The 26,789-nt window shown below is 37.9% G+C and overlaps 1 protein-coding gene across 6 annotated transcripts in view; it reads right to left on the minus strand.

Moving 5' to 3' along the window:
- The window catches only part of PTPRZ1 (protein tyrosine phosphatase receptor type Z1), a 138,368-nt gene that overhangs the window by 53,658 nt on the left and 57,921 nt on the right, over window positions 1-26,789 (minus strand). For all 6 annotated transcript variants that reach the window (XM_078376720.1, XM_073000546.2, XM_078376719.1 and 3 more), the window contains exons 3-10: window positions 20,106-20,285; window positions 18,460-18,611; window positions 15,950-16,045; window positions 15,622-15,688; window positions 13,783-13,940; window positions 12,371-12,521; window positions 6,150-6,334; window positions 3,843-3,969 (exon numbers count right to left, since the gene is read on the minus strand). In XM_078376720.1, the coding sequence (XP_078232846.1) occupies window positions 3,843-3,969; window positions 6,150-6,334; window positions 12,371-12,521; window positions 13,783-13,940; window positions 15,622-15,688; window positions 15,950-16,045; window positions 18,460-18,611; window positions 20,106-20,285 (1,116 nt within the window). The remainder of the gene's footprint in view (window positions 1-3,842; window positions 3,970-6,149; window positions 6,335-12,370; window positions 12,522-13,782; window positions 13,941-15,621; window positions 15,689-15,949; window positions 16,046-18,459; window positions 18,612-20,105; window positions 20,286-26,789) is intronic.

The following is a 26,789-nucleotide window of genomic DNA, read 5'->3' on the forward strand; positions in this document are numbered from 1 at the left end:
ATTTTAAAGTAAACTATATATTAATAATAAATGGTGACACAGAAGAAAATGCCCCCCAGTGCCATGGTACTAATTCAGATTGGTCCTGGTAGATAAATTTATGCAAAGAAAGGATTTAAGAAGTTCTAATCATGGATCTCCTTTATCACATAAAAACCCACAGCCACATACAAATCTGTCATGTCCTGCTCCTGTATATTACAATCACTTTAAAAAAACTGCCAGGCCTATCAAGGTACTGTAGTCCTCAAACTATCAGCCTCATGGTAGTGCCACTAAAATTAATCGGAGCATATGACGCTATCACAAAAACAGTAGTTTATAGCTTTTAAAGAACAAGGAATACAAAGGGAACATGTTTGTTACATGTTTGGTGTCTGGTAATAAAGGAGGAAATAATTATTTTTAAAATATGTGAGTAAGGATACTTCCATACAGATGGCTCCCAGCATACCAACGAAGCACAATGTATAGCCATTTCATCATTTCCTCCTTCAGTTTTTTCTTGGGTGGGTGGGAGGAAGTTTGGAAGCAATAAAGACTAAATAGTGGTAGAAGGACATGGGATGATCAGAAGTTGTAAACAATATCATCACAACTGAATAAGGAATAAGGAATAAGCAAATCAGAAGCAGAAGCAAATACAAAACAAAATTAGAGGTTTTAAAAAGTCTTACCTGTTACTTTATGAAGGTTAGGCTAGGGGTAAAATAATGATGATATTCCCTGGCTTCTCAAATGCATGTAGTAACATTTAAGATATCCATTACAAATACTTAATACTCCAGATCGATAACACATATTTCAGTATCCTTTTCAAACAACCTTTATTTTAATTAAAGAGAGGCATCATCATCATCATCATGATTAGAGAGAAAATTAGCTTCAAATTCTCTTGATATAGATTCCCCCTTTCAGATTCATTTTCTTATAATATTTCTACAGTTCTTAAAATTTTTTTTTTACTTCAAGCAGAAAAAATAATTCACCCAAAGAGTTAGAGCAATACAGGTGCACACTGATCAATGAAATCCTGTTTTCAGAATCTACTATCTTCCATTTATACTTAAGACCTTGTCTAAAGCAACATGAAATTGTGTGTTGATACTTTTAAATATCGGAAGAGTTGCCTGTCCCTTGTCTCTTCCACCCTATGAACCAGCAGTGTAATTTCCAAAGTTTTTGGTGCTGTGTCGTATACAACACCCCCCCCCCCCCGTGTACACCTGCACAGCTATTACAAGCCATTATCTTAAGCCTCTGTTCCCAGAACGGGAATCATAGATCCAACTCATATGCTAAGAAACTATGGTCAGAAGCTAAATAACGGTCATTACAGAAAAATATATTTTAATTGTTCTGCTAAAGTGGTTTGTAAATGTTGTCAATAAGATAGTTGGTTATGTCTTGGGGAGGGAACAGAAAGATGTTTATTGCACTTCCCAGAGTGTTGTTTCCCTAACTAAAATTAAACACAACAGCATTTCCTAAGATCACAAAGGAAAGTCTACTTTGTATAGACAAGCAAATTTCACCAATTCACAGAGGTGAAAACAAGTACGAGAGTTCAGCATAATTGTGCAAGCCAGCAATTTGTAATGGAAAGCCAAAATACATCCTTCATATGAAAAGATATTCAAGGAAAAACACTGAAAAAATTCAACAGCATGATTTTATATCATAGAAGATCAGTATCACATTGTGACATTGCCGATTTTCTTCAACTGCAGATTTCAATCAAAGAACCCCCTAACCTTTGGCACCCCTTCTCTATTACTCTCCTGTTCAATCTTACATCTCCTTCCTTCCCTTTCTCTGTTTCCCCTATGTCAAGCTGTAAACTGTAAGCTCTGCAGAGCAGGGCCCTATCCAGTTGTCCTCTGTTAAATACAAAGCATATGTAAACAAACAAAAACAAACAGGAAATAAAAAAATTAATAACTAACATGAAAGTAAAGTTACATATAAGTTTTTCATTCATATTTTGTGTCCAGGATTGCTGGTCTTTTCCTTTTCCACATTTCAATATTCTTATCATTCAACAGATGCCAGAGGAGATAAGAAATAACATATTCATCTCTCTGGTTACATGGATCTAAGGTGTGAAGTACTTTTCCAGCTTGTGATTGCAACCTCAGCATTGGCATGAAGCAAAAAAGCAAGGACACACAGGAAAGTACGAGCAATACCATTTCTTAGCCTTTGGAATACTGTATAATGGAAGAACTTCAGGAACTTATGAAGTTTCTATTGCCTCCACCTACTCATTATTCCTCTACACTTAATCCTGTTCACTCCAAGCCGAGTCCATTTATGGAAGTGAATGTAACCTTAGTCAACCTTAGTCAACAATGACCTTCAAATATACTAGACCCATGTTGGCTTCAACAGGTCTGCTATAACTGGAAATAAAGCCAGATTTAGACCACTATGCTAAACAAAGTTAAATTGCATGTAAATATGCATAGCCTTAATTGTTACTAAAAATCTTATTATGTTAGCGTGATTTCTAGTCCTGGCCTATAAACTGATGATACTCTGGTTTTTGTAGCTCCTGATAACACAGTGGATCCACTGAATGGATCCCAAGCAATGTAAGAACAATAAATGAAGCTATTTTGCGGGACTCTTGTGTAAGGAAGATTAAATTTTAATTTCTCTTTCTGAAGTACTGCTTTCATATATTTGGTCCATTCATACAAGCCATACACACAACATTGGTTTTTGTTTTCTGCTGCAAAGGTTATAAATAGTTTATTCCAGAGGTTGCTCAACTTTGTTGTAAAAGTCTTTTTCCTCCACGTAAAACAACCACTTGAGCCTTCTACAATGCAAAAAAGGAAGACATTTACTGCAAAAAGCTGGGAACAATCAGTGGGAAAACAATGAAACTTGAAATGTCTTCGGGTCTAACAACTCACCCAGAAAAGGAGAAAAGAATAACTGGACAGTTGTCTGTACTAAACAATGCTTCTATCTATACTGTTTTTCTGATTTTAGTGAAGGATAGGCATGATTTACAGTAAAATCTCATGTATCCTATGTATGCTGTTTATTCAGAAGCACGTCTGTTCAGTAGGATTTACACACCAAATTAGCACACACAGGATTAAACCTTTAGAGTAATGAATACATCTGTGCTAACAGTTTATTTCAAATTCAGTGTTTGAAAGACAGAATTATGAGGTCGGTAACAATTCAATAGCTAATACAGTAACTGCAATATTAGATCACTGTGGATTTTGACAGAAAACAGATAAAACAATTAGTATATCTTTCACACTAAGGAGTGAACAGATACTTTTGAAATAAACATTTTAATTGTTAGGTTTTTTTTTTTTTTTTTTTTTTTTTTTTTTTTTTTTTTTGCAGTCCTACATTAAGAAGCAAGGGAATTCCATCACCACATTGGCACTGAAATCACATTTCAAAGAAGCAAGTGCAATGAGATTTCAAGATCAATGTTATCATATCTGGTAGTTTTCACCCACTGATGACCACATTCTTTAACATACAAATAATTTAACACAGTTCATCATTTCTCCCCTCCTAAATTCAATCCAAAATAGATTATCAAATTAGCTCACCAACAGGTAGAAGCAAGAACAAGTGGAAGATATCACAACCAGAGTGGCTGCAAGGCCCCCAAAGTCATATTTTAAAATCTAAAATAACAATGTACCCAGTATAAACAGCTTGCCAAAGTACTAGGTAACTGTGAAATCCAGAAAATGCAAGTGAAGAACATTGATACTGAAATTCCATTGCACTGCATTTTCAGCTGGTTTGCAAATAAAAGACTGCTGTGGCGTTTCAGTAAAAAAATACCTTCATGAACTTACCTGGATCATCCAAAGGCATGTCAACAATCACTTGATCGCTGTATTTTCCATATAGTCCATTAGCACAAATAGCAACTATCTGAAGGACATAGCTTGTATTGGGCAGCAGGTTATTCAGAATGGCCCCCTGGAAGGATAGAAACCACCAACTATATTCATTGTTTTGTACCTTTCACAGACATCTAAATTATTTTTCTTGAAATGCTATATTCCTATGCACACTGAAGAGGAAATCCCACTGATAATGTGGGACCTGTTTTTTAGTGATTTTAAGGATCAGGATGCAAACTTTTCAACTTTTCTGCTATGAGTATTGTTATGTAAAAACCAATTGAATAACAACTGAATGTAAGCCTTTTAAAATACTGTATATATATCATAACTGGTACACAGTGTTCCACACATTGCACTGTTGAGAAAGCTGTGTACATCTATCCCATTACAGTTTTGCTTTTCCATTATTAGCTGAAAATGAAAAGCACCAACATAGCTAACAAGTTAGCAGAACCTGTGGGTATAACAGAGAAGTCGAGAGCCAGATGTGCCCTGTCTGCTTGCCCTCTCTTGTTTTTTCTGTGCAACCCTCTCTTGATACACTAATTGCTACTTTCAGGTTTCACTTCCTTCTCCTTCCCCAAAATTAATGTCACAGGTTGCTCTCATTTATTAGAGGTAGAACACGGGGTCTTCCCTCTAATACCTTACTAGCATATCTTTGTGCACAGAGGTAGTATTAGGAGCTTCTATAATCAGGTTCAGGGTTCTTTTCACCTACATTATCTCTGAATAGATTTCTTAAAAAATATAATGTTTCTAATCTCTGAGTAAATCACAGTTAAGAAGATTCTAGGGCTATACAGTACTACATTTCCCTTAATATGGAAAGCCAAACAAGTAAGTAAGCAAACAAGGTGTCTGTGGAACAACTATTTTTCCTCCAGAATTAGTACTAGTATCTTTCATACTTCTGGGTAAAATTTATTTATTTATTTATTTATTTATTTATTTATTTATTTATTTATTTATTTATTTATTTATTTATTTATTTATTTATTTATTGGACTTATATACCGCCCCATAGCGCTACAAGCACTCTCTGGGTGGTTTACAATTTTTTAATTATACAGGCTACACATTGCCCCCCCAGCAAGCTGGGTACTCATTTTACCGACCTCGGAAGGATGGAAGGCTGAGTCAACCTTGAGCCGGCTACCTGGGATTTGAACCCCAGGTCGTGAGCACAGTTTTAGCTGCAGTACAGCGTTTTAACCACTGCGCCACGAGGAGTAACTATTGGAAAACAATGGGTGTGAATTCTTCTTCATTACATTTGCTTCTTCTTTTCTTGCTTCCAGGTTCTAAATATTAGAATGCATATTTCAATTCCTGCTTGGGAACAGTGATAAAACTCTATGATGATATACAAATAGCCAGCAAAATGCCTCTTCCCAAACAATTATAAATAGTCCTGTGGCTCCAAGAGGGACAATACATTCCGCACAATTAGAATAAAGGTAATACAATTGATGATAGATAAAGTTGCTTGTTATATTGTGCTCATGTTATGCCACAAAAAAGGAATCCATGTCAAGAATATCAAACTCAATTTAAGTGTTTGTATAATTGCTTCTTTTCATGTGTCTATTCCATTCATATATAAAATAGGAAATGGACCAGTCTTACTTGAACAGCAGAAGGGGATATGTCCATCTCTGCCGCTGATTTTCTCCACTTAGGGCTCACTTCTAGTATCACAGCTGATAAGAACAAAAATGTCAAGAGCAAACAAATGTGAAGAAGTAAGGGACAGAAGTGTGGATGGTTCAGTAATGGTTTCTCGTTGGACTCTTGCAGTACCTTCCAGCTCTGTACTTCTGTGGTCCTGTGTATTCTCTTTGATTGGCCTAAATCACAATCCCCTTTTTACATACAAATGGGATGGACACATGAATGATGGTCTAATTTGTCCCAGAGATGGGTATAAGAGGATGCAGTGTGCTGATTAGATAAATAGCACATCAACAACTAAAGCTGTAATTTGAATAAAATGCTCACCACAGTTGCAGTCTTTTTACCACTTTCATTATATGATCACCTTTAAATGATGAAAAACTTGCATGAGTGCAACTACTTCTATGGCTAAGAAAAGCTTTTAAAAAACATGTAAACATTTCAAAGAGAGTACAGTACAGGTAACATGACAGCAATATTCTCATTTCTGCCACCAACAGTGAGGAGGTTCAGCTCCTCACAATTTGTGATTTGTTATCCCTGCATTTGTAGAAAACTTTTAAAATGGTCAGTTACCAAGTCCTGATACCCATCCGTTAGGAACTCATGCTTTGTCTCATCTTCTCCCTCTAACTGTTGGTAAAACACAGCATATCTCTCAATCATTGTGTCATAGACAAGTCGTGGCCTTTCCCAAGTAACCAGAAGGCTGGTATAGTTCTTTGGATCAGCTTGAACATTTTCTGGTTCTAAGCTGCAAACTTAAAAAAACAAAAAGAAAGAAAGAAGACAAAAAGGATAGTCATCATAGGCTGAAAAATATAAGGGATGAGTCAGAAGAGAAATCTCACAGCATATCCCTTTAGTAACCCCTACCCCCCGCCCGCTACACAAAGGATGGACTATCATCAATGCTGGATCAGATGCCAGCCTTTTCTTCAACACCAGAGAGGTGAATGCCTTTCATATTCCTCACTCCTAAGGTTTGTCTACTTGAGCATTCATTTTTGAAAGTATTTCACTGTTGTGATTGAGTCTCTCTGCTCTTTGACTGCCTTGTTAATTAAAAAAAAAAGCAAAAAAGCTGTTGTGGTTCAGTACAAAACTGCTCTGGGAGGTGAGGGTGATTATTTTTTTCTTCTGTCTTCATATGAGGGGATTCAAGGAATAAGTGGCATACACAGCTGCGTTTTTGCTTCAAATGTGTGGAAGCCTTTGTGTCTCCTGGAGCTTGAAAATAGTTCCATCTCTCTGAAAAATACATGTCTGTTTCCTCCATAAGATCTTGATTGTTTTCTTCAAACTGTCTAAGACAGGGTTGAGAAAATCTATGGCTCTTCAGTTGTTGAGACACTAGAGTTCCTACTGTATTTCAGCTACTCTGGCCAATGATGAAGAATAATGGGAACAGCTATATTTTGATAACTAGAAGGCCACAGGATGGCTGCCATGTTCAAGTAGCTTATAGCCACTTTTACCCAACAGCAGAGATATTGCTCTTAAATTACAACTCTTGTTATCTAATAATTGTTATATAATAATACAATATGGAATCTCTGATTTTCAACCTATTACCTGAGAACAAAAGCAAATGAACACCTCTGTGGTGGCATGGTGAAAATCAGTGGTTTTCCACAGGGGAGATGTTTGTGCAGAAATGGATTGCCATTAGGTGGGGCCTCTATCTCAGTGAATATGAAGTGAGAAGATGCAGCCAAATTAAAAAAAAATTGGTCTTAATGTAGACAAAATTTTAAAATCAATCTACAAAATAGTTACCAGTGTGGTCAATCTGCTTCCCCTTAGTAGAAGTAGTTAATTTCAGTTGTTCTTTTTCTTTTTCATTAAGAAATTACCTTGTGAACACAAGAGGGCACTCAAGGCTCAATATTGTTTTCCAACATTAAACTTCTGCAATATACAAAAATTTCAGAGACCAACTCCCCTGTTATAGCAAGGTAATAACAAATAAAGATTTAATGAAACAATCTTATTTAACTCATGACCAACTTTAAACCCTAAACCTATCACAGTCTCAGTTTCCATTTATTAGATGAGGGGTTACATACACATTTATTAAATTTAGCAGTTACAATGATGCCCTGAAGTGTATCCATTGGGGGAAACAAAATTGTTCAGTTGTGTTATATTGAACCAATAATGTTTAATAGCTGAAACTACAGCAGATGGAATGAGCTCACCGTTCTCAATAAAAAAAGGAAGATTCAGTGTTTTCTACTCATAAAGATTCAGAGGAAAAAGACTTTCATGGTTTAGGCCACAACCCAATACATATTTACCTGCAAGCAGGTCCCACTGAACTCTTGAGATTTTCATATGAGTAGACATATAAAGGACTGTACTCTTAGTATAGCTTCATTTTGGAAAATATTGAAATTGTAATTATGACCTTGCAACACTGATACTGATGCTGTCATGTTGTAACCCGTATTGGAACAAATGAGGGTTGCAACAGAGAAGTGCTCAGTAGTAGTGATGGGCATAAACAAGAAAACTGGTGGTTCATGATGGTTCATCAATAGTCATGTACCACAAACCACCACAAATCCGCAGAAAAACAAACTGGCTCGTGGTTTATTTTTCCAGTTCGTGGGTGGGGGGAAACTACTTGCTCCTGCCCTCCACTTCCCCTGTTGCTTACCTGTCCCCTTATTACTGCCTCCACTGCTGCCATCTTCAGAGGCAGGAAATCCAGACACCTAGCTCTTTTATGCCAATGAAACTCAAAGCATGTGCCCACCTATCAGCTGGACAGCAGGCACATGCACAGAGGCAGCGGGCCCAGCTTCCCAAAGCAGGTAGGGAGGTGATGGGGCAGTGGGAAGGGGGTGGGCGAGCATCCTGTTTTGCTGAGGCAAAACTAAGCATGGGGGGGGGAGTTCAGCACTTCTACAACCTTCTTACATGAATAAGGTGGGGATTTGCTGATCAGATAGCCCAGTGAGCACCTGGCTGCAGAGGATTTCAATCCCCTGCTGTACGTTGTAGAATTCAAAACAGACTGGGTGGCTCTGGGCAAGCTGTATGGTCCCAGAGCATGCCTCATAAGAAGGGACTAGTAAACTACTTCATAGTACTTTATGTCTAGGAAACTTTAGAAAGTGTTGCTGTAAGTCAGAATTGACTTGATGACATGTAATTAAATTATTCAATTACAACTGACAATCCCCAACTCTCTGAGTATCTCACTGTAAATTTGCAATGCTGAAATCAAACAAATTGGTGGTTTATTAAATGTATTATTCTTCTGCTGCTGTTTTTAAAAAGATTTAATCTGCTTGCTTTTGCCTTGGAAATAAAGCACCATACCCAGTACAATAAAGTATTAGTAGTAATACTCTACTAATTTTAAAGCACATGAATCCTACCCGAGGTTTTACGCCTACGTACCTGAGCATTAAACACCACATATATCAAACACATAGTTGAAACTAACCTGTAAGTAAACTAAATCTGTCTCCACTCCCTACCCCCAAATATTTCCATGCTCAAATTCTAATTTGATTATTTTCTCTCTCTCAAGGAAAAGAATTACAGGAACATGTTAAATTGTAGATCACATACTATATTAAGCAAGGTCCAAATCAACTATCAATGCAATTCTAGGTATGAAACGGTTTACCTTTAAAGTTGTGACCTGAATCGCAATGGATTGTCAAATTGTTGCAGAATCATAGTGCTCCCAGGCTTTGGAATGCACTGTCTCAGAAGCCAGGTTGGACCCCTCCTTCTTGTCCTTCCATTGTCAGGCAAAAGCCTTCCTTTTCAGGAAGGCTTTTAAGCAATAAGGTGGAAGGTGGTCCTGGGAATGCTATATTTATGAAATTTAAATAATTTAATATGTTTTTTAAAATGGTTTTTAATTTTAATGTTTAATTGTGTTTTAATATAGTTTTGTATAGTATTTTGAACCTGTTATTATTGTTCAGTTTTAATTGTTGTGAACTGCCTTGGATTCCCCCCCCCCATGGGGAGAAATGAGGCAAGCAAGCAAGCAAGCAAGCAAACAAACAAACAAACAGAGTTCCTGTCTCGTTAATCCAAGATTTCCTATGAGCACCTGAACTTCTAGACTTGAAAGGATTTGTTCTTCCTCTTGTTAACAGAGAAAGGTCTGCACAAACAAAACCATGAAGGATGAATGAGATAGTGTTGTCTGGGGAAGGTGGGCACTGTTGTATCTTAAAGTATAATCCCTCCTCCACCACATTTCTTTGAACTGTCTGAAGCAAAATTTAAGGAAAGAGGCTGGGAGAGGTATATGGTATCCCTTAATTAGGATGCATGAATTTCACACAAGAGGAGACACAAGAATATAATCTTGAAGATTACAGAAAAGGAGGGAAGCAAGAGACACAGAGTATCAGTCACATAGTACGAATAAAGTGTATAGCTTCTGTATCTTGTTAATTCTAATATACAGAAATTGTGGCAATAAACTGAGGAGCACTAACAGGTCCATCTCTCTGCTCATTTCTGTGTAAGATTCTGCTAGGGAGTTGATGTAAAAAGTCATGCTACAATGGGTTGGATATCCACAAATGCTTAAATCAAAAGGGTATTTCTCTCCAGTTATTTAAAATTCTCAAGCATCTCTGTCAGCCTCCTACTTTTTAGCTTAATGCTTTCCGCCTGGAAATGAATAGTCCAAACAGCTTTTTGAAGGCCAGAAACAATGCAGAGGATGATAGCAACCCCAAATGGAAATGCAGCCAAGGGACGAAACTAAGGAAGAAAGCCAAGCAGCTGTGCCGAGCACCTTCGGACAAAGCACCATGCCAACAGCTAGGACAACATCAGGAAATACAACAGTACAGCGGTGGGATCTACAGTACAGAAGAATCTAAACAAACTAAAACAAAACTTTTCATGTAATATGTTCAAACCAAAGTAAAAAAGTAAAATGTTTTCAGTAACTGAAAATTCAAGGTTGAGCTGTAATGTGCTGAAATCGAGAACTATAACACATTTTTTTCCATTTAATATATAACCTCATCCTTAGTTTACCAAGTGCAATTACTACCGTTCATGACTGTATTAAAATATTTATTTATTATGTTCTCTTAATCTAATTGATTAATCATTAGCTAACAGTTAAACTAAACAGAAACGTTAGTAGAAATGTCCTTGAATAACTCCTTGAATGATTCATTCATCTAAGTATTGTTTCTGAGCACAGGAGTGGGGTACCCATGATGCCAAACAGTAAAAATTATAGAAATATCATCACATTTTAAATATATTTTTGAGAAAAAAGTCAGTGTTCTCCAATTGGTAAAATTAGGACCCAGTTCACAGGGGGTGAGTTGTTGTTTGCATAATTATGTTGTAAACCATCCAGAGAGTGCTCCAAGCACTATAGGAAGGTATATAAATTGAAATAACAATTGTAATACCAACTGTTGCAGAAATTATCAATTAAATCAGCAATGGGTACCTTGTAGTCCTTCATCTGTTGCTAATCTGTAGCCCCTAGTATACCTCGCCATTGGCTATGCTAGTTGGGACTGATGGGAGCCGTAGTCTAAGAATATCTGGAGGTCCACATACTTCCATCCCTTGTACTAAAGGAAGAATGTTGATCCTACTCCACTTAAAGAGCTTCACTTAATGATATGTGCTTCAACAAACATCCGATGTGACCAATAAAATCTATTTTTATTTCCCCTTGCTACCATGTCTGTACAGTTATTGTATGATGCTCCAGGAAAGGCGCCTGATCGTAGAGATATATATTCAAAGTTTTTATTTTTCATGTTCTAGCCAGCAGATACATGACATTTGTTTTGCAATTTTTACTTGAGATGTGTATTATCCAATTGAATTTTAAAATCAAATGATTAAATTATTTTTCTCATTGATGAACTGCTGGATAGCTCAGTGGTTTAGGTCTGTGGAGCCAGAGGCTGGAAGTTCAGTTTCCTACTATATGTCCTTCATAGGGATTGGACTTGAAGATCTATGGGGTCCCTTCCAGCTCTGCAGTTCTAAGATGATGATGGTAATGATTATGTCTTAGTAAGCTGGGAGTTATATGTTTGTAAAAGCAGGCATTTATGCACCTACCCCTAGGTGGACAACCAGCTGCTCACTTACATTGTTGCTCGATATGTGTACTTTCTTCCTAAATGCAGCTACCACAACTGCATGGATGCAGTAGCCCCAGTCTGAAAATAGGCAATTACACTGATCATATTTTCTGGATCTGGCAAAGCCCTCCAACTGGCTTTTACTCTATTAAAAAAGCTGAGTAGAATGATTACTGGTACAGTGGTGCCTCGCTTAGCAATTGCTCCATTGAGCGATGAAATCGCTTTGCGATGGACTTTTGGCCATCGTTGGAGTGATCACTTAGCGATGTCCTCTATGGCTAAAATTTGCTTTGCGATGATCGCGGGGAAGCGATCGGCGGTTCCAAAATGGCTGCCGCAAAAAAAATGGCCACTGCTGTTTTGCCTCGCTGTAGAGGCACCCAAAATGGTCACCGCTATGGAGGAATTTTGCTTTAAGGTAAGTTTTTAGCCCATAGGAAAGTATTAAATGCGTTTTAATATGTTCCTATGGGCTTTTTAAAATCGCTTAGCGATGAAATCACTTAGCAATGTTTTTTCCAGAACGGATTAACATTGCTAAGTGAGGCACCACTGTATCCTGTTAGTTCTGTGCCTGCGCGCATTTAGATCAGAAATGGTATTTCACTTCTAGAAGCAATTCTTTGTGGTTAAAAATCAGGGTCAAATCTGTTAAATCAGCAAATCCAAATAAGCAATAAATACCTGCTTCATGAATTTCTTCCTGCCCAGTATATGAGGAAAACACTTGGCCAGAAAACTTATGTTGCTGCTCTCTAAAATTATTTTGCAGATAGTCCATTAGCATTACATAACCCGATTGCTGCATGGTGAGGACGTCACAAAATACTGACAGCTGGAAAAAACCAGTAAATGCAATGAGACAGAGAACTTTATTTACAAATTCATGTTAAAAAAGGAGGAATTTTCAAGGTGATGAACAAACTTCACACAACTCCATTACAATAACAAAATTCATGCAAAACACTACATATATTAAATTAATTTAGTAAATTATTTTAACATCACCTTCTATTTCAAGAAAAGTAAAGACTTTGCTTTTATCCCCTGTGCAGACAGAACATCCACTTGCTACCTCCATGGTCATTCTGTCTGATTCCAGATGTTTTTCCCATAACAAATCCTATCACTGTAGAAGTTGCTAGAAATACGGTGGAATGCACCTATCTAGTATTATTCAAGAGGAGAAATTTTAGCCTTTAATGACTTGTTTACAGTGGAACACACGTACACACAGAGAGCTCCATTCTTTTTCCTAGTAAGCTGAAATTAAACGGCAGTTTCCAAACTGAAACGAAAGGAGAAGCTGAGTTTTAAATCCTAACAGATGTGCCAAGGTTGATATCAAATGGGATAAGAGAATGGGTGTGTGTGTGTGTAAAAACAGCATATGGACCTGTTCTTACTGAATCACAATTTATTAGATTGCAGTTGATATGTCTAAAACAGCCCTCAGAATGGGAGCTGGGCAACACGTTTTCTGTGGGCAACATGTGGTCCCATAAGCTACTGGGCTTCCCCAGCAATCTGTCCTTGCCAAAATTACTTTGCTTCAAAAAGTTATCTTGTAAGTTATAGGCAGGTGGGGGGGGCAATTTTACTTCACATCTCTGATGAAACTTCTTGTTCACGTTTTAATTTTAATTAATTTTTTTTATTTTGCTATTAGAGCATGTAAACTGGCTTTTCCAAAACATTCTCTACCCCACTTTTGTAAGAAAAATGTTCAGAGGAGTAGATTGCAAGCAGAGGTACCTCTCTCTAATTTCCAGGGACAAGCTTGTGCAACCCCAGACCTCTGGAGATTGCCCATTTCTGCCATTCATGCTGGTGCTAAGGACATTATTTGAAAACTGAATACTCGCTTGGGATAAACCAGGATAACACAGCCCCCACCCCGTCCCCATACACACACTTAAGCACATTAAATACATACAATTTACTCTGTATTATTTAGAAATCTACACTGTGGCCCAAAGTCTAGAAATAGATATGCTTTATGTGCATATTTAAATTATCTGCTACATTACTATGGTGAAACAGTTATGTTACGCACAAACTAGAAATAACTAATTGTTCAACAGAATAAAAATCACCTGGTTTTCTGAAATGTTAACAGTGTCCTTAAATACAATCCATTCAACTGTTTCTGAGCAGGGGGGTGTTGATAAAGATCCATTGTAAGTGTAATATTTGTCTGTTGAATTTGGCAAAAGATTTAACAAGATGAAGGGCTCCAGTTCACTTTTTTTCCCTGCAAAATACAGACTGTAAGAAAACAGCAACAACATTCCTAAAATGATGCTCCAAAAATAAAGATGGATTATGAACTATTTATTTCAGGAAAACCTATACAAGATAGCTCATATAAAAACATATAAAACTCCAAAAGCACTGAAGTAGTAAAATAGCAACCATTAAAAACAATACACACCACTCTAGATATTGATTAAAAGCATCTTGAAATAAAGAGAAAATTAGTTTTGCATAAACCAAAAAAGTAAGAACTATACAAAAGCTAGATACGGGGCCACAACAAAAAGGCTCTGACCTCAGTGTCTGATAATCTGATAGATCGTAATGGCAAGACTGTTAGCAAGGCTTGTTGACTGTTAGAGTGGTCAATTGACCAGATGGATGGGATATATAAATAAAGGCCTCCTTCATTCCAAGAATAGTGTCAGAGTTCTGAATTGTTCCCTTCAGAATGCAGTTCATTGCTTTAAAACAATTTGCCACTCATTTTTGAACATCAGAGACAGATAAATGCTAAACAAAGCCTTCATATTGAGAGGTCATGTTGGTTCTTAATATGAACCAACTAGAACTCTACTTTTATCTTGTTCATGGGTTCCCTGAAGCACAGAACTGGCTTCCACTGGAAAGGGATGCTGGGCTAGATAAATGTTTGGTCTAATCCAACGTGACACTTTAATATAGTGATTGGTCTTAACACTTATATTGTTAATCATGCCGTCCAGCTTTTACATTATTTTAATTATTATTACTTTAAAATGTTGGTCGTTTGTGCTTATTTTGATTTTATAATTATTATGTTTATTGCTTTGAATTGTTCATGTTTAATATGTAAACCACCCAGAGTGGCCTTGGCAGCCAGGTGGGCAGTATAGAAGTCAAATAAAACAAACAAACAAACAATAACAGCTGCGGCAGAAGTCCCCTTGTTTACCCAGTAAGAGTAAACAAGGGGACTTCTATAAAAGGGCTCCTAATACATTAGGGCATCAGGACAAGGTAAAACCTTGAGCTACAATGGGTTTTGTTTTGCTTGTTAGAAGAGGAACCACAGCAGGAACAGAGGATATTCAGTACAGGTATTCTCTCATTAAGTGGGTATTATATAATTAGGCCATCTGTTTCACTACGATGCTGCATCTCCTGTAAAGTAATCATTAGCACGAACATACTTTCTTTCCACATACATTTAGTTTAATTATGCTGAACACATCTCTTTGTATCAGGAGTCTTCACAATATTTCCACTTGTGTAAAATATAGCCATATTTTGTTAACTTTTTGGCTCCTTCCCACACCATCACAGTGACTACCACTCATGTACTGTAACAAGTTTACTGGCTTATTAAACAGTGAGGTACATGAAGAGCATACTGGTAGATGTAGCTTGTCTAATCCTACTTTGCTCCTCCCTTTGGAGAAAAGGTAAACAAACCAGGAAACCACAATGAAGCATAACTCCCCATTACATCTGTGGACCCAGAAACATAGTTAATTGCTACAAAAAATGTCAGGACTTATCAGCCAATTACAAACTTAGGTTTAAAGATGGCTTCCACTCTTGGCTTGTTCAGGACCAGTGAAGTACAGTTCCAGATATGGCTATAATTTAAGTTATGCTTAAACTGAAGCTGCTTATTAACTGTGAAGAGAGATTTTCACGTTGCACCATTAACTTACCAAAGCGGCTAACACTGGCCACCCCATCTATAATTGCGTTGTAGTTTGCATTATCTTCTAGGCCAATCTGTTGATGAAATATTGTATGATTGATTCTTATGCAGAGTTCAGCGTTTGATTAGTTTGTTAGTTATAAAGGAAACATGTATTAGCATTTTGCATACACACAAACATCCCATGCCGAAACACATTGCAATGAATAAGGGTCAATTTTCTCATGCAAAATTAAATAAGAATAACACATGCTCTCCCAATAACTTCTTTCTATCAGATGAAATCGGTGGAATTTCACAATTAAGATTATGCAATATGTGTAAACAATAATTACCTCAAATAAGATTGATAAAGCTCTTAATTTCCCATTTCCTTCAATTGCCTTATCTATATCCTCAAACTGATTTGGATCATAACAGTGGATTTGCATCTGTAAATACAGTAGTATTTCAGGATGATTTTTTAAAACAAACATGTACATATAAACAAGTCTTTGAAAAGAATTTTCCAGGAACATATTTATATTAGTTTGCATGTTTATTTTTAAAGAAGAACTTCTGAAATCCCAACCACTGCCTCATTCCAAGTAACCTAATATTTGCTTGAAAACATACTGCACATAGCAAGGTACTATTATCAAACTCTGTGAAATGCAATTAGAAATCTGCAGATAGCAGAACACAACCTTAATGCTTATCAGAGGTAGTCTACTTTTATAGTCTAAAAAAGTAAAGTTCCACATTCAGGTCAAAAACATGCATGTGTGTGCTGCCAGAGATTCTATCTCACATTTAAGAACCACTACAGGCTTATTACAAAGGGGCACAAAATAAATCCAAATAAAATGGCAAGACACACTCTGAACAGCTCTGAATTATGAAAAATGAGGGGGCAGTATTTTGTGTTTGCAACACCTACAGAACCACTTGTCAGTTACTTCCAAGGCCCTTTGAGTATCACTGGCCAGGTTTTCACTCTGTTCCCAGGTTTAGAGACAAGTATTTGTAATATGTATGCTTACTGTTGAAGAAGAAGATTTACAAGTCTCTGAAATAAATCATGATGTCACAGGCATGCTCTAAAGGCATAGTTGGTAGCAAGCACATTACTTTGGCTAGCTACCAAGGCCAACAAAAGATTTGTGGATACTTGTTTCCTTCATGGATGTAGTGAATGGGAAACATCACATACACATACTTCAAAGTTTATTGCACAGAAATATAATTTAGATCTGAATATATTATATAATTTAAAGCAAAGTATGCATCACATTTTAATTGACTTCTAAATAAAGTAGAAGCTATTTGAACTTTCCTGTGAATGTGAGTGAAATCTTTCTATACGTGAACATGAAATAACCTCTACCCTTAATCTATCAAGTACACAGATAAACAAAAAACTGACTTGCTCTCCTGGACTGAGTTATCATCAGAAAAATAACATTTACAAATGACTTGGAATAATGGAGTATCTGAACAGAAAGACTGGGCAGGAAAGGATCAAAACGTTACAAGAAGCAGCTTCATAAATTCATAACTGCTTAGAGATCAAAGAAACATCTTCTTAATTTTCTTTTGTTACTCTCCAAGCTAAAAAGCATGCAAATAGGCACATAGAGCTTTCCTGCCCTCAAAGCAAGAGAGCAGCTTATGCAAATGCCTCGCAAAAGTGATGGTGTTTTTTTAAAAAACAAATTATATTAAAATAAAAATACAAAAAAGAGAAAAAACATACCTTTAAAAAATTTAATAACAAAAAATCACATAAACAATAATACGTAATATGCTCCCCCTGCTGGGACCTTTTGGAGCTATAACTAGTTTTTCCTCCATTTACTGAGTCCCATTTTCCTTCTAAAACTTTTTTTAAGGAGGAAAAGCAAGAATGATGTTGTCCCTTCCATAGAAATGGAAGCTCACTGGCATTTTGCTGCCTCGGTCCAAACAGCAACTGAAGTTCATACTGATCCAAACCAGTCAATTAATTCTGGTGTCTGAAGCTGAAAAATTCACAAACACCACTCCCATTTCCTGACAGGAGAACATCAATCATAAAAAAGATCAATAATTTGCTTCCCCTCCATGGAATTCAAAACCTTCTTCCTGAGGGGGCTGTTTCACTCCATCTAGGGCTGACCACAAAACTTCATGTGTGTATCCTGTTCTGTTTCAAAGGGAAGATATAAGCATATTGCCTGAGCTTCTTTGTTTGAAGAATTGGGACTTGATGTGCACACAAGCTGCCTAGAGTGGTCTTAACCGACCAGATAGGCGGGATATTAAATAAATAAATAAATAAATAAATAAATAAATAAATAAATAAATAAATAAATAAATAAATAAATAAATAAATAAATAAATAAATAACAACAACAACAACAACAACAACAACAACAACAACAACAACAGCTTCCTCAGCTGTAACTTTAAAACCACACCTCCAGTGCAGCCTGCATCTTTCTTAACTGACATCTAAGAAATGTGCCTGGCAAAATATATGAACTTTGTGGATTCTAAGTTCTTTCCACTAATGACAAGACACCCCTGCAACCCTGATAAAGTGGGTCCTGATCCATGAAAGCTAGCAGATAGTATGCTTTCTTTAGCGGTCTATAGCTATTGCCCATTCCTGCATTTGTATCATGTAAAGATCTGATGGCTCTCTTTTATTTCAAAAAAATTATGAGCATCTGCTTTCAGCTGACAAAGTTTGAATAAGTAAATCTGTATGCAGATAATTTATAGATATGATTAGTTATTACCCTAAATAGTTACTATACATGTTGACTGCAACTGTACACTTCAAAAATACAAATATAGTTCCAATATTTAATATCTTTGTTACCTCAAGAGGGTATTTTTGGCCATCAATGCTATGTTCGGATCCATCTTGAGATATATTACATTTTCCCCAGTGAAAGGTTATCCTGCTTGCTTTAAATATAGCTTCTAAGCCTCCTCCAGTCACAAAGTATTCATTTGTCAACTTAATTTCCACTACAGAGGGGGGAAAGGAGTTGTTATTCACCATGCTTAAGATAAAGAAACAAAAGCCACTCTATGATTCAAACATATGTGGAAGCAGATACGAGCCATTTCTTTCAGCCAGGGAGTCAATTAGGCAGTCAGGAAGGGAAGGTAACAGAGAAAAGCTGGTGTACAACCAGGCAACTGACTTTGTAAGAGTTTGTGCTGAAGTAACTGTTTAGCAGATTATAATTGTTTCTTGCCAGATAAGGAGAATTTCTTGTAACTTCTTGCAGGGCTTAATTGAAAGAATATAAAACATTGTGTTGACATCAGAAACAAGTTAGTTTAACTTTATTCCCAGTGAAGTCAATGGGACATAAGTCATGGCTAACATGTCCCACTGAATTCAAAGGTATCCAGTTCAACTAACTCAGCCTGGATCCAGCTCAATAAAACTTGCAGATGGATGATGTCATGGATTATAGGTGCTATTATAGCATCTTCAGGAAATAGGTAGGGCATAGGACGCCTATTGCTTGCTACAATGCAAGATTATTTTACTGCTACTGACAAGCAAGTATTGCCAGAGCCCCTTGAGATGAGGCTCGTAGAATCAGTAATGATTTCATTTTCACCTTCTCTCTCCACACTCTGTAAAATACAGTACTCTTGTGCAGTCTTCAGGGACGTCTCTGGCAAACTGGGCTAGCTCTTTTGGAGTCAGTATGAGTGCAAACACTGGGTTTTACTGACTTTAGCTAATATAGTTATGGACCTGCTTAAGACCCAAGCTACACTCTTCTTTTTTTTTTACATTACATAAAACAGAAGAAACCTATGTATAGCCAAAAAAGCAACCCATTTAATGAATAATTGATTTGGTATTTGGTGATAGAAACTGAAGGTGTAGGTACCTCAGATGGATTGGGAACATAATAGGGCACAAACGTTAAGTGTCCAATTTCCCTATGCTCTGCTCCTGATTCAGACTAAACTTAATTCAAAGCAAAGACAAAGCAGGAGACAGTCACAGTGATCGCTCCTCTCTTGAACTCTAAACCCCGTGTATACGTGAGGGGTGGTTCCATAATGATTTCCAAAACACCAGTTGTCTTTACTAATACTCCTTGAACACACTAACTGCATAGTTGTGAAAACAGCAGCACAATGTCAATGATATTTGTTATTAACAGTCATAATTTATAATTATTATGTGGAAAATGTTTAAATCTTCATTTTCCTAATCATTATGTAGTACTGGATTACAGTAATTCATCCGACTTCCCAGACCATCCCATGTGACTCTTCTTCTTTTGAGTCATCTTGACTTGAGACTGGATTGCAATTACCAGCAACCTTCCCCACGGCTACAAAAATCTTAAATTCAAGAGGTTAAAAAGAGAGAGAAAAGGAAAGGAAGCAAGAGATCTAAAGTCTACAAATGCTCATTTTCTCCATGCAAAATAAGCTCACCTTTAAGAATACCAAAATAAATGAAAACAAGAAATATGAATTTTGTACCTGTTTTGCCGGTGTTGTAGATTAAAGTATCTTCTGATGTTTCTTTTCCCCAGTCTTGGAATTTCAGTTCCTTCAGATTTACATTTACTTGAGTTAGATCTTCATCAATATTAATAGGCGACTGTTTGGCACCATTGCATGCAGGGTATTTTTTCCCCCAACTTGTTTGATTTAATGCTCCTAAACACCAGAAAGAAAAGAAGGGGTGTGCGTGGAAATAATCTAAATAAACATATACATTTCATTTTATAAGAAAAGAAAAAATTATGCAATGTAACACCCATTAATGATTTTATCCACGAAAACCTACTTTTCTTAAAGTATGCCTTCCACATAAAGCTGATACAAATGTTTTTTTTATGAAGTTGCACCACTCAGAACTGATGACATATAGGAATGTTCTGTCGCATCAAAAACGTCATCATTAAACAAAGCTAGAGTATCAAGGAGAAAGTGTCAATATAGCTTTCTTCTTGACATTCTAATTTCACGTGCGCTTATATCTGAGGACCATCACCTTTCTCAGCCATGATTTCTAAGGTACTGCCACTTTGGCGTTATTGGTTTACATTCTGAAAGAGCAAACCATTTTGGAAGACAAGCAGCACAGCAACAGGTTGAAAGGGTAGAGCATATTGCTTCTTTCCTTTGTCAAGCAAAAACCTCTTTTCCAGCCTTTTGTCCATTACCCTTCAGTAGCTGAAACACCCTAAGATGCTTTCCAAATTGAGAGTTGCTGTGCTGTGGTGGTCACAGGCCTGGGCTGGAACTTTGAAAAAGTTGGCTTCTATTCTCCAGTGAGCCATGAAGCTCAATGACTGACCTTCAGTCAGTCACTTTTTCTCAACTTGGCATACCCCACAGACTTGTTGTGAAGATAAAGTAGGGAGGACAATCTATAAATGCCATCATTCGCGTAGTTCTGATGAGCCATGGGAGGAACTGTGCCAAAGCCACTACCTCTGCAGTGGCAGCATCCATAGCAACAGCAAGAAAAAGAACAGTCCATACTCCAGATTGATTTTGAGAAGGAAAAAGATGCTCTTCTGTCAGACTCAGGTTAGGATATGGGATGGGACGGCTTTGTTACTCTAGGCCAGCGATGGTGAACCTATGGCACACGTGCCACAGGTGGCACATGGAGCCCTTTCTGCCGGCACGCAAGCCATAAGTCGCAGGATCGCTACTCCCCTCTCCCCCTGCAGCCAAACCTGAGCAGGCAGCTGCAACCGCAGTGCTGGTGCCAAGACAGGCCGTGGGTCAGGTTCCAGAATAGCTGGTACTGGCAGTGGATCCGGAGTGAGGTCTCGAGGCACCTCCATGCCTGAGATTTTCCCTTCCACTGCCACTTCCGGTTCCACTGCCACCCCGTTTTTTCTTTTCCTCCAGTTTGGGCACTCGAGCACAAAAAGGCTCGCCACCACTGCTCTAGGCTGTTCTACCTAGCTTTCTACATGCCTTTCCCTTTATAATCTTTACAATTTATGACATTATTATTGGCCCACACCTCAGATGATGGTTTGTTACCTTGTCTCTAATTCTAGCAGTTTTTCCTTATTAAAGTAGAATATGCCAGTTTCTCAGGTGATACATGTGGCTCCGACCTTGTTTCATTGTTGTTTTGGACAACATGTATTCAGTCAATAGTGACCACGACCATGATCCTATTAGTTTTTACTGCATGAGTCAGGACAATAGCACTAGCAGTTCTTGCTGTCTGCAGGCTGTTTAGGCATGGAGAGCCACCAAATCATGCACATTGTGCTGTGTGATTGCCTTCTCTGCTCTACAATTCTAACAGAATACCTTGTCTTGGTATCTTCCCCTTAGAACCTGGGTGAGGCTTTGGAAAATGGGGTTTGTGCAATGTCCTGGCTGAGTCACACGTACTCTGCTCAGCTAATTAGGAGTACACTTACATCTGGACCCTCTCTGTTCAGGGAGCAAGCAGTCCTTCAGAGGACCTTGTTTCTGACATACCCAATCAAAGTTAACAATCACCAGCCCAACAAGAGATCCATATTATCCCCATCACAAAGACCTTGCTGAAGACTGAAGTATAAAAAGTACTGTGGCACCTTAAAGGCTATCAAATGTAATTCAATGTGGGTTTTTGTGCAGTATCTTTTGAGTGCTTCATTTAGCCACTGGTTTATATAGAGAGTACAAATCGTTGTGAGGCTGTGGATCAAGTGAAGAAGAGATACAGGTACATGTAGGCATCCTTCAGTCTTGAGAGACTATGGTAACGTGCTCTGAATAGAGGTCTTTGAACAGCGTCTAGTGTGGCTGAGAAGGCCAATTTGGGAGTGACAATCCCTTTCACACTGAAGACAAATACAATCTGTCCCCTATCCAGCTCCCTGATTTTGCTGGTTTTGGGTCTGCCTCTTTGCCTCAACCTGCTGGACAAGTGTCTCTTCAAATTGGGAGAGGCCAGGCTGATACAGGTACAGATTAGTAAGATTAGTAAAATAAGTTGTCCCTTCAAATATCCTTGTTCCCGGCAACTTATGACTTTAAATCAGCACCCGCACCTGGTTTGGAGCTGGAATAAGATCAGTAGTCACTGTCACTAGAGCAACATCCCAGCTAATATAATTCATGTTGTGAACTTCTGTTATGTTTTGTTTGAAAATTCTGATAATTTGATGCTTCTGAATACTCTACAACAATCACGTGTGTAGAATACATAATGGTACATCAAAATGGATGTAAATGTAATGTCATAGGCATTTGACATTAAAGGGGACTAGCTGCTGCACTTGCTCAGACTGAAGCAAGTGCAGCACTGAAGCACTGAAACACAGAAATACTGAAAGCAGCTTTATATATGCCATAGCATTGGTCCACCTGGCTCAAAAGTCCTCTATGATGATTGGTACTGGCTCCCCAGAGCTTCAGACAGGAATCCTTCCCAGTCCTTCCTGGAGATTCTGAGGACTCGGAGATTTGTATGTGAGTGATATGCACCGTCACCGAGCTAAAGTCATTCCTCTAAAGCAGTGGTCCTCAACCTTGGACCACCAGATGTTCTTGGACTACAACTCCCAGAATTCTTCACCACCACCTCTGATGGCCAGGATTTCTGGGAGTTGAAGTCCATGAACATCTGGAGGCCCAAGGTTGGGGACCACTGCTCTAAAGCACTACTAAGTTGCAAACCTGATATTTAAGGAAAGCACTACTCAGGGCAGGATGAGCTCCAGAATATTCAACCAACTGTACTGCTGCATTGCCAATTTTTTTTCATCCATTAGTGCTCTGAGATAATGGCTGAAATCCTGTTGCATAAATTATGTCACATAAGGTTGATGTCACCAGGAAGACATTGGGAGGTGCAGGACAGTAGGAGAATGTCTGCAATTACCAAAAATTGTCACTATCAGTAAAACCATCAAGAAAGCAGCAATCTTTGGTAATTAAGGACTTCCTCCAGCTGTCCCACAGCTTCCCAATAACGACAAAGATTCCTCAGGACTTTCTGGTGAAGAAATAAAAATGTTTTGTTTCTGGAAAACTGCTGCAGCTGATTTCAGCCATTGGCTTCTCACCTCCACTGCTTCCTTGGGAGTGCATGGGAAGAAAAAGAGATTCTATTGGCATGCTACTAATATCTGATTTCAAGTTTTGAGTGACCTTCATCAACAGTTTCATACAGAAGTTGACTTATGTGAGACATACGATGGAACTCTGGAGAACGCACTAAGCCACTGGCTACAGAATGAAGCAGCAGCATCCTTCATCTTCTTGACCTCCCAGTTAGAAAGCCAGTTGACTACAGTATTCTTCATCCCCTTCTGGATGACACTGGATGAAACCAGTACAGTATTATAGCCAAAAGAATACTGTGGTAAGTGGAAGTGAAAGCTGCTGAGCAGAACTGGCAAAGTTACACTTCTTTTGCCCATCTTTCAAAGCAAGTTATTTACCAAGGCCACAAAAATGGTTTTCGTTCTGAACCTAGACCAAAAGCCAGTCTGAAAAGGATTCAGATAATTAGGATTTTTCCCCTAGCCACTACATTCTGAAACATTTGCTCAGATATGGAATGCTTGGAATTGATAAGTACATTCCAGAGGTCCAAAGCCAAAGTCCACAAGTAGTCCACAAGTCAGTCCAGGTCAATAGTATCAGGGGAAGGTGGAGAGAAGAATGCAAGAAACATGGTCCAAAAGTGTAAATGGCAAAAATTCAAGCTCAAAGAAAGGCAGGTTCAGGAGCAAGAGGAGGCATTGTCTTGAGCAAAGTCCCAGTCATACCCTAAAGTTTACACAGTGTAGCTGGAGCCCCACTTGGCCATCTGGGGAAGACACTCAGTTGATCTCTGTAGGAGGAAGAGCTTTGCCTCATGTCAACTGCCTACTCTTGACCTCAAGTCTTTCTTTCCTGCAGCTGAGCACTTCTCAGAGACTGAAGACTTCTACAATAGCTCATGCCTTTATTCTTCTGTGATATTCTCATGGACTGCGAGGTAGTCCAGCCTCCTCTCTAGCTCTCATATGCTTTCTTAGAGTTCAACCACCTGGATTTTTGAGGGCCCGGAGTTTACAGGATGTAGCAGTTCCTTCCCTGTGTTTGGAGGTTCCAGCTCATTATTGCTAGAAGATGTATCCAGGAGGACTATCCAACAAAGATTGGATAATACAGCCAAATGTTAGAGAAAAACAAAACAAAAGGCAAAAGCAACAAGGGCAAAATATATTACATACTAAAAATGGCAGCAACAAAATTAAGGTTTAAGTATTAAAAGCCTGTCAGCGTAAAAGTACATTCAACTGCTGACAAAAGATGGCCAAAGAAGGTATTTGATGAAGTTAAATTAGAAGAACATTTCTGAATCATGGAAACACCACAGGAAAGGTGTTGAGTCTTGAGTGTCTTGATAAATCACTCAGATAAAATCAGTAAGAACAAGTTCTCTAACATTGACAGGAGCCAGTAAGAGAGTAAGTGGCCCTAACAAATCTAGTCCTAAACCATTTGGGCTTTTAAATTCTAAAACAAGTATTGAGAACACAGGGAACTAGTGGAGCTAATATATGCCTGAAGTTACACATTCTCAGCTATTAAGTGCTAGATAAAAATCTGGAAGCCATATTTTGAATCAACGGAAGCTTCTACACTAGTGGCTCTTAACCTTTCCTTTACCATGGACCCCCTTTAAATATCTTTTGTTGCCACGTAACACAAAGAATTAGCTCATGATTTAAAACCCTAAAGTGCATCAAATATATATTTAAAGTTATTTATTTGAAGTGTCTCATCACTAGATATTCCTTGCTATAATGGCAATACTTTTTAAGATCACTGGAAAAAGCTACATTTTCCTTTGAATAGGATGCACCCTACTCAACAGCATCAGTTCTTTTACTTTTCAAATTCAGCCAACAATCCATTCTGAGCCTCAGTCAAAATGTATTGTTACAAAATTCACTGCAATAATATTGAAAAGTCACCTTACTCAACAATAACCAAATGGTTTGATTAGCAGAAGTCGAAGAAGAAACATGATCACAAAGTCCATCTGAACACTCACTCACATGGACACTGACTTTGAGTCTCTCTTCCCGCGGCTTCTGACTGTCTGTGCAGTAGCAAGAAATGTCATGTGCTGTCTCTCACCCACTCAGCATCATTAACTTGCATGTTCTCGCCATGTACAGAAATATGAAACAGTTATTTGATATCAAACAGTTATTTTCATAACAAATTTGTACTTTTGTTTGTTTTTAATGGAGGTGGTAAGTTAGAAAAGCCAATTTTACACAAACAAGCAAGGGAAATTAAGATTTTGTTCTACGGTTTCTTTTCTTTCCTTCTTTCCTTATTTTAACTGCAGAATATCGTAACATTTCTTCAAGCCTTTGTAGACCATCTATGAAGACATTGCAGCCTCCTGGAGGTCCACAGACCACAGGTTAAGAGCCTATGTTTTAGACTGTCTCCTAAGTCAGATTCACAAAACAAACATAAGGTGTTGGCTAAAGCTAGCCCAAATTAATTTTTTAAACAAACAACCCAACAATCCGAAATTGAGCAAATCTACGAGTTTCAGTTTCTCTCACATGTGGTTTTGTGAACTTCGTTATGTTTTAATCAAACCCCCAAATAAATTGAAATTTCCACCCCTCTCTAAAAGGCACCCTGGCAACTATCAGCACAGAAAGCAACAGCTGAAGGAATACCTAAAGGCACACAGCTATTCTTTCAAGTACATAACACTCTATTCAGAATAAGATGAATCAACCTAGGTAGATTACCTGGCTTGAGTCATTTGTACTCCAGTTTTGCACAAGTTTCAGACTGTAAATTTATTCGCTCCCAACATGACCTTGCTTTTACCTCACCAGAGGGTACCCTTGACCTGCCACTTTCAACAAGCAGGCCACTACCTGAAGTAGTTGAACACAGTTTCTGTGGGTTTCCTTCAACTTTGGATCAGGAAGTTAGAAGGTGCAAGGGTGACATTGGTAAAATCTGTTCTTCGTCCCATCTTTCCAATATGGCGGTTTTTAATTTGAGAGCACCTCCAAACGTATGATGCAGTTTACAAGAGCTATGCAGTGTTATACTGTTTGAAATAGTTCTTAAGATCTGTTGGTTTGAAAAAATAAAAAAATAAAAAAATTGTAACTGTTTTTGTGAAATGAAAAATTGCAGTTCATAGAAAGGAATGGCCGA

Source organism: Pogona vitticeps, chromosome 5, assembly GCF_051106095.1.
Source record: "Pogona vitticeps strain Pit_001003342236 chromosome 5, PviZW2.1, whole genome shotgun sequence".
Taxonomy (NCBI): domain Eukaryota; kingdom Metazoa; phylum Chordata; class Lepidosauria; order Squamata; family Agamidae; genus Pogona; species Pogona vitticeps.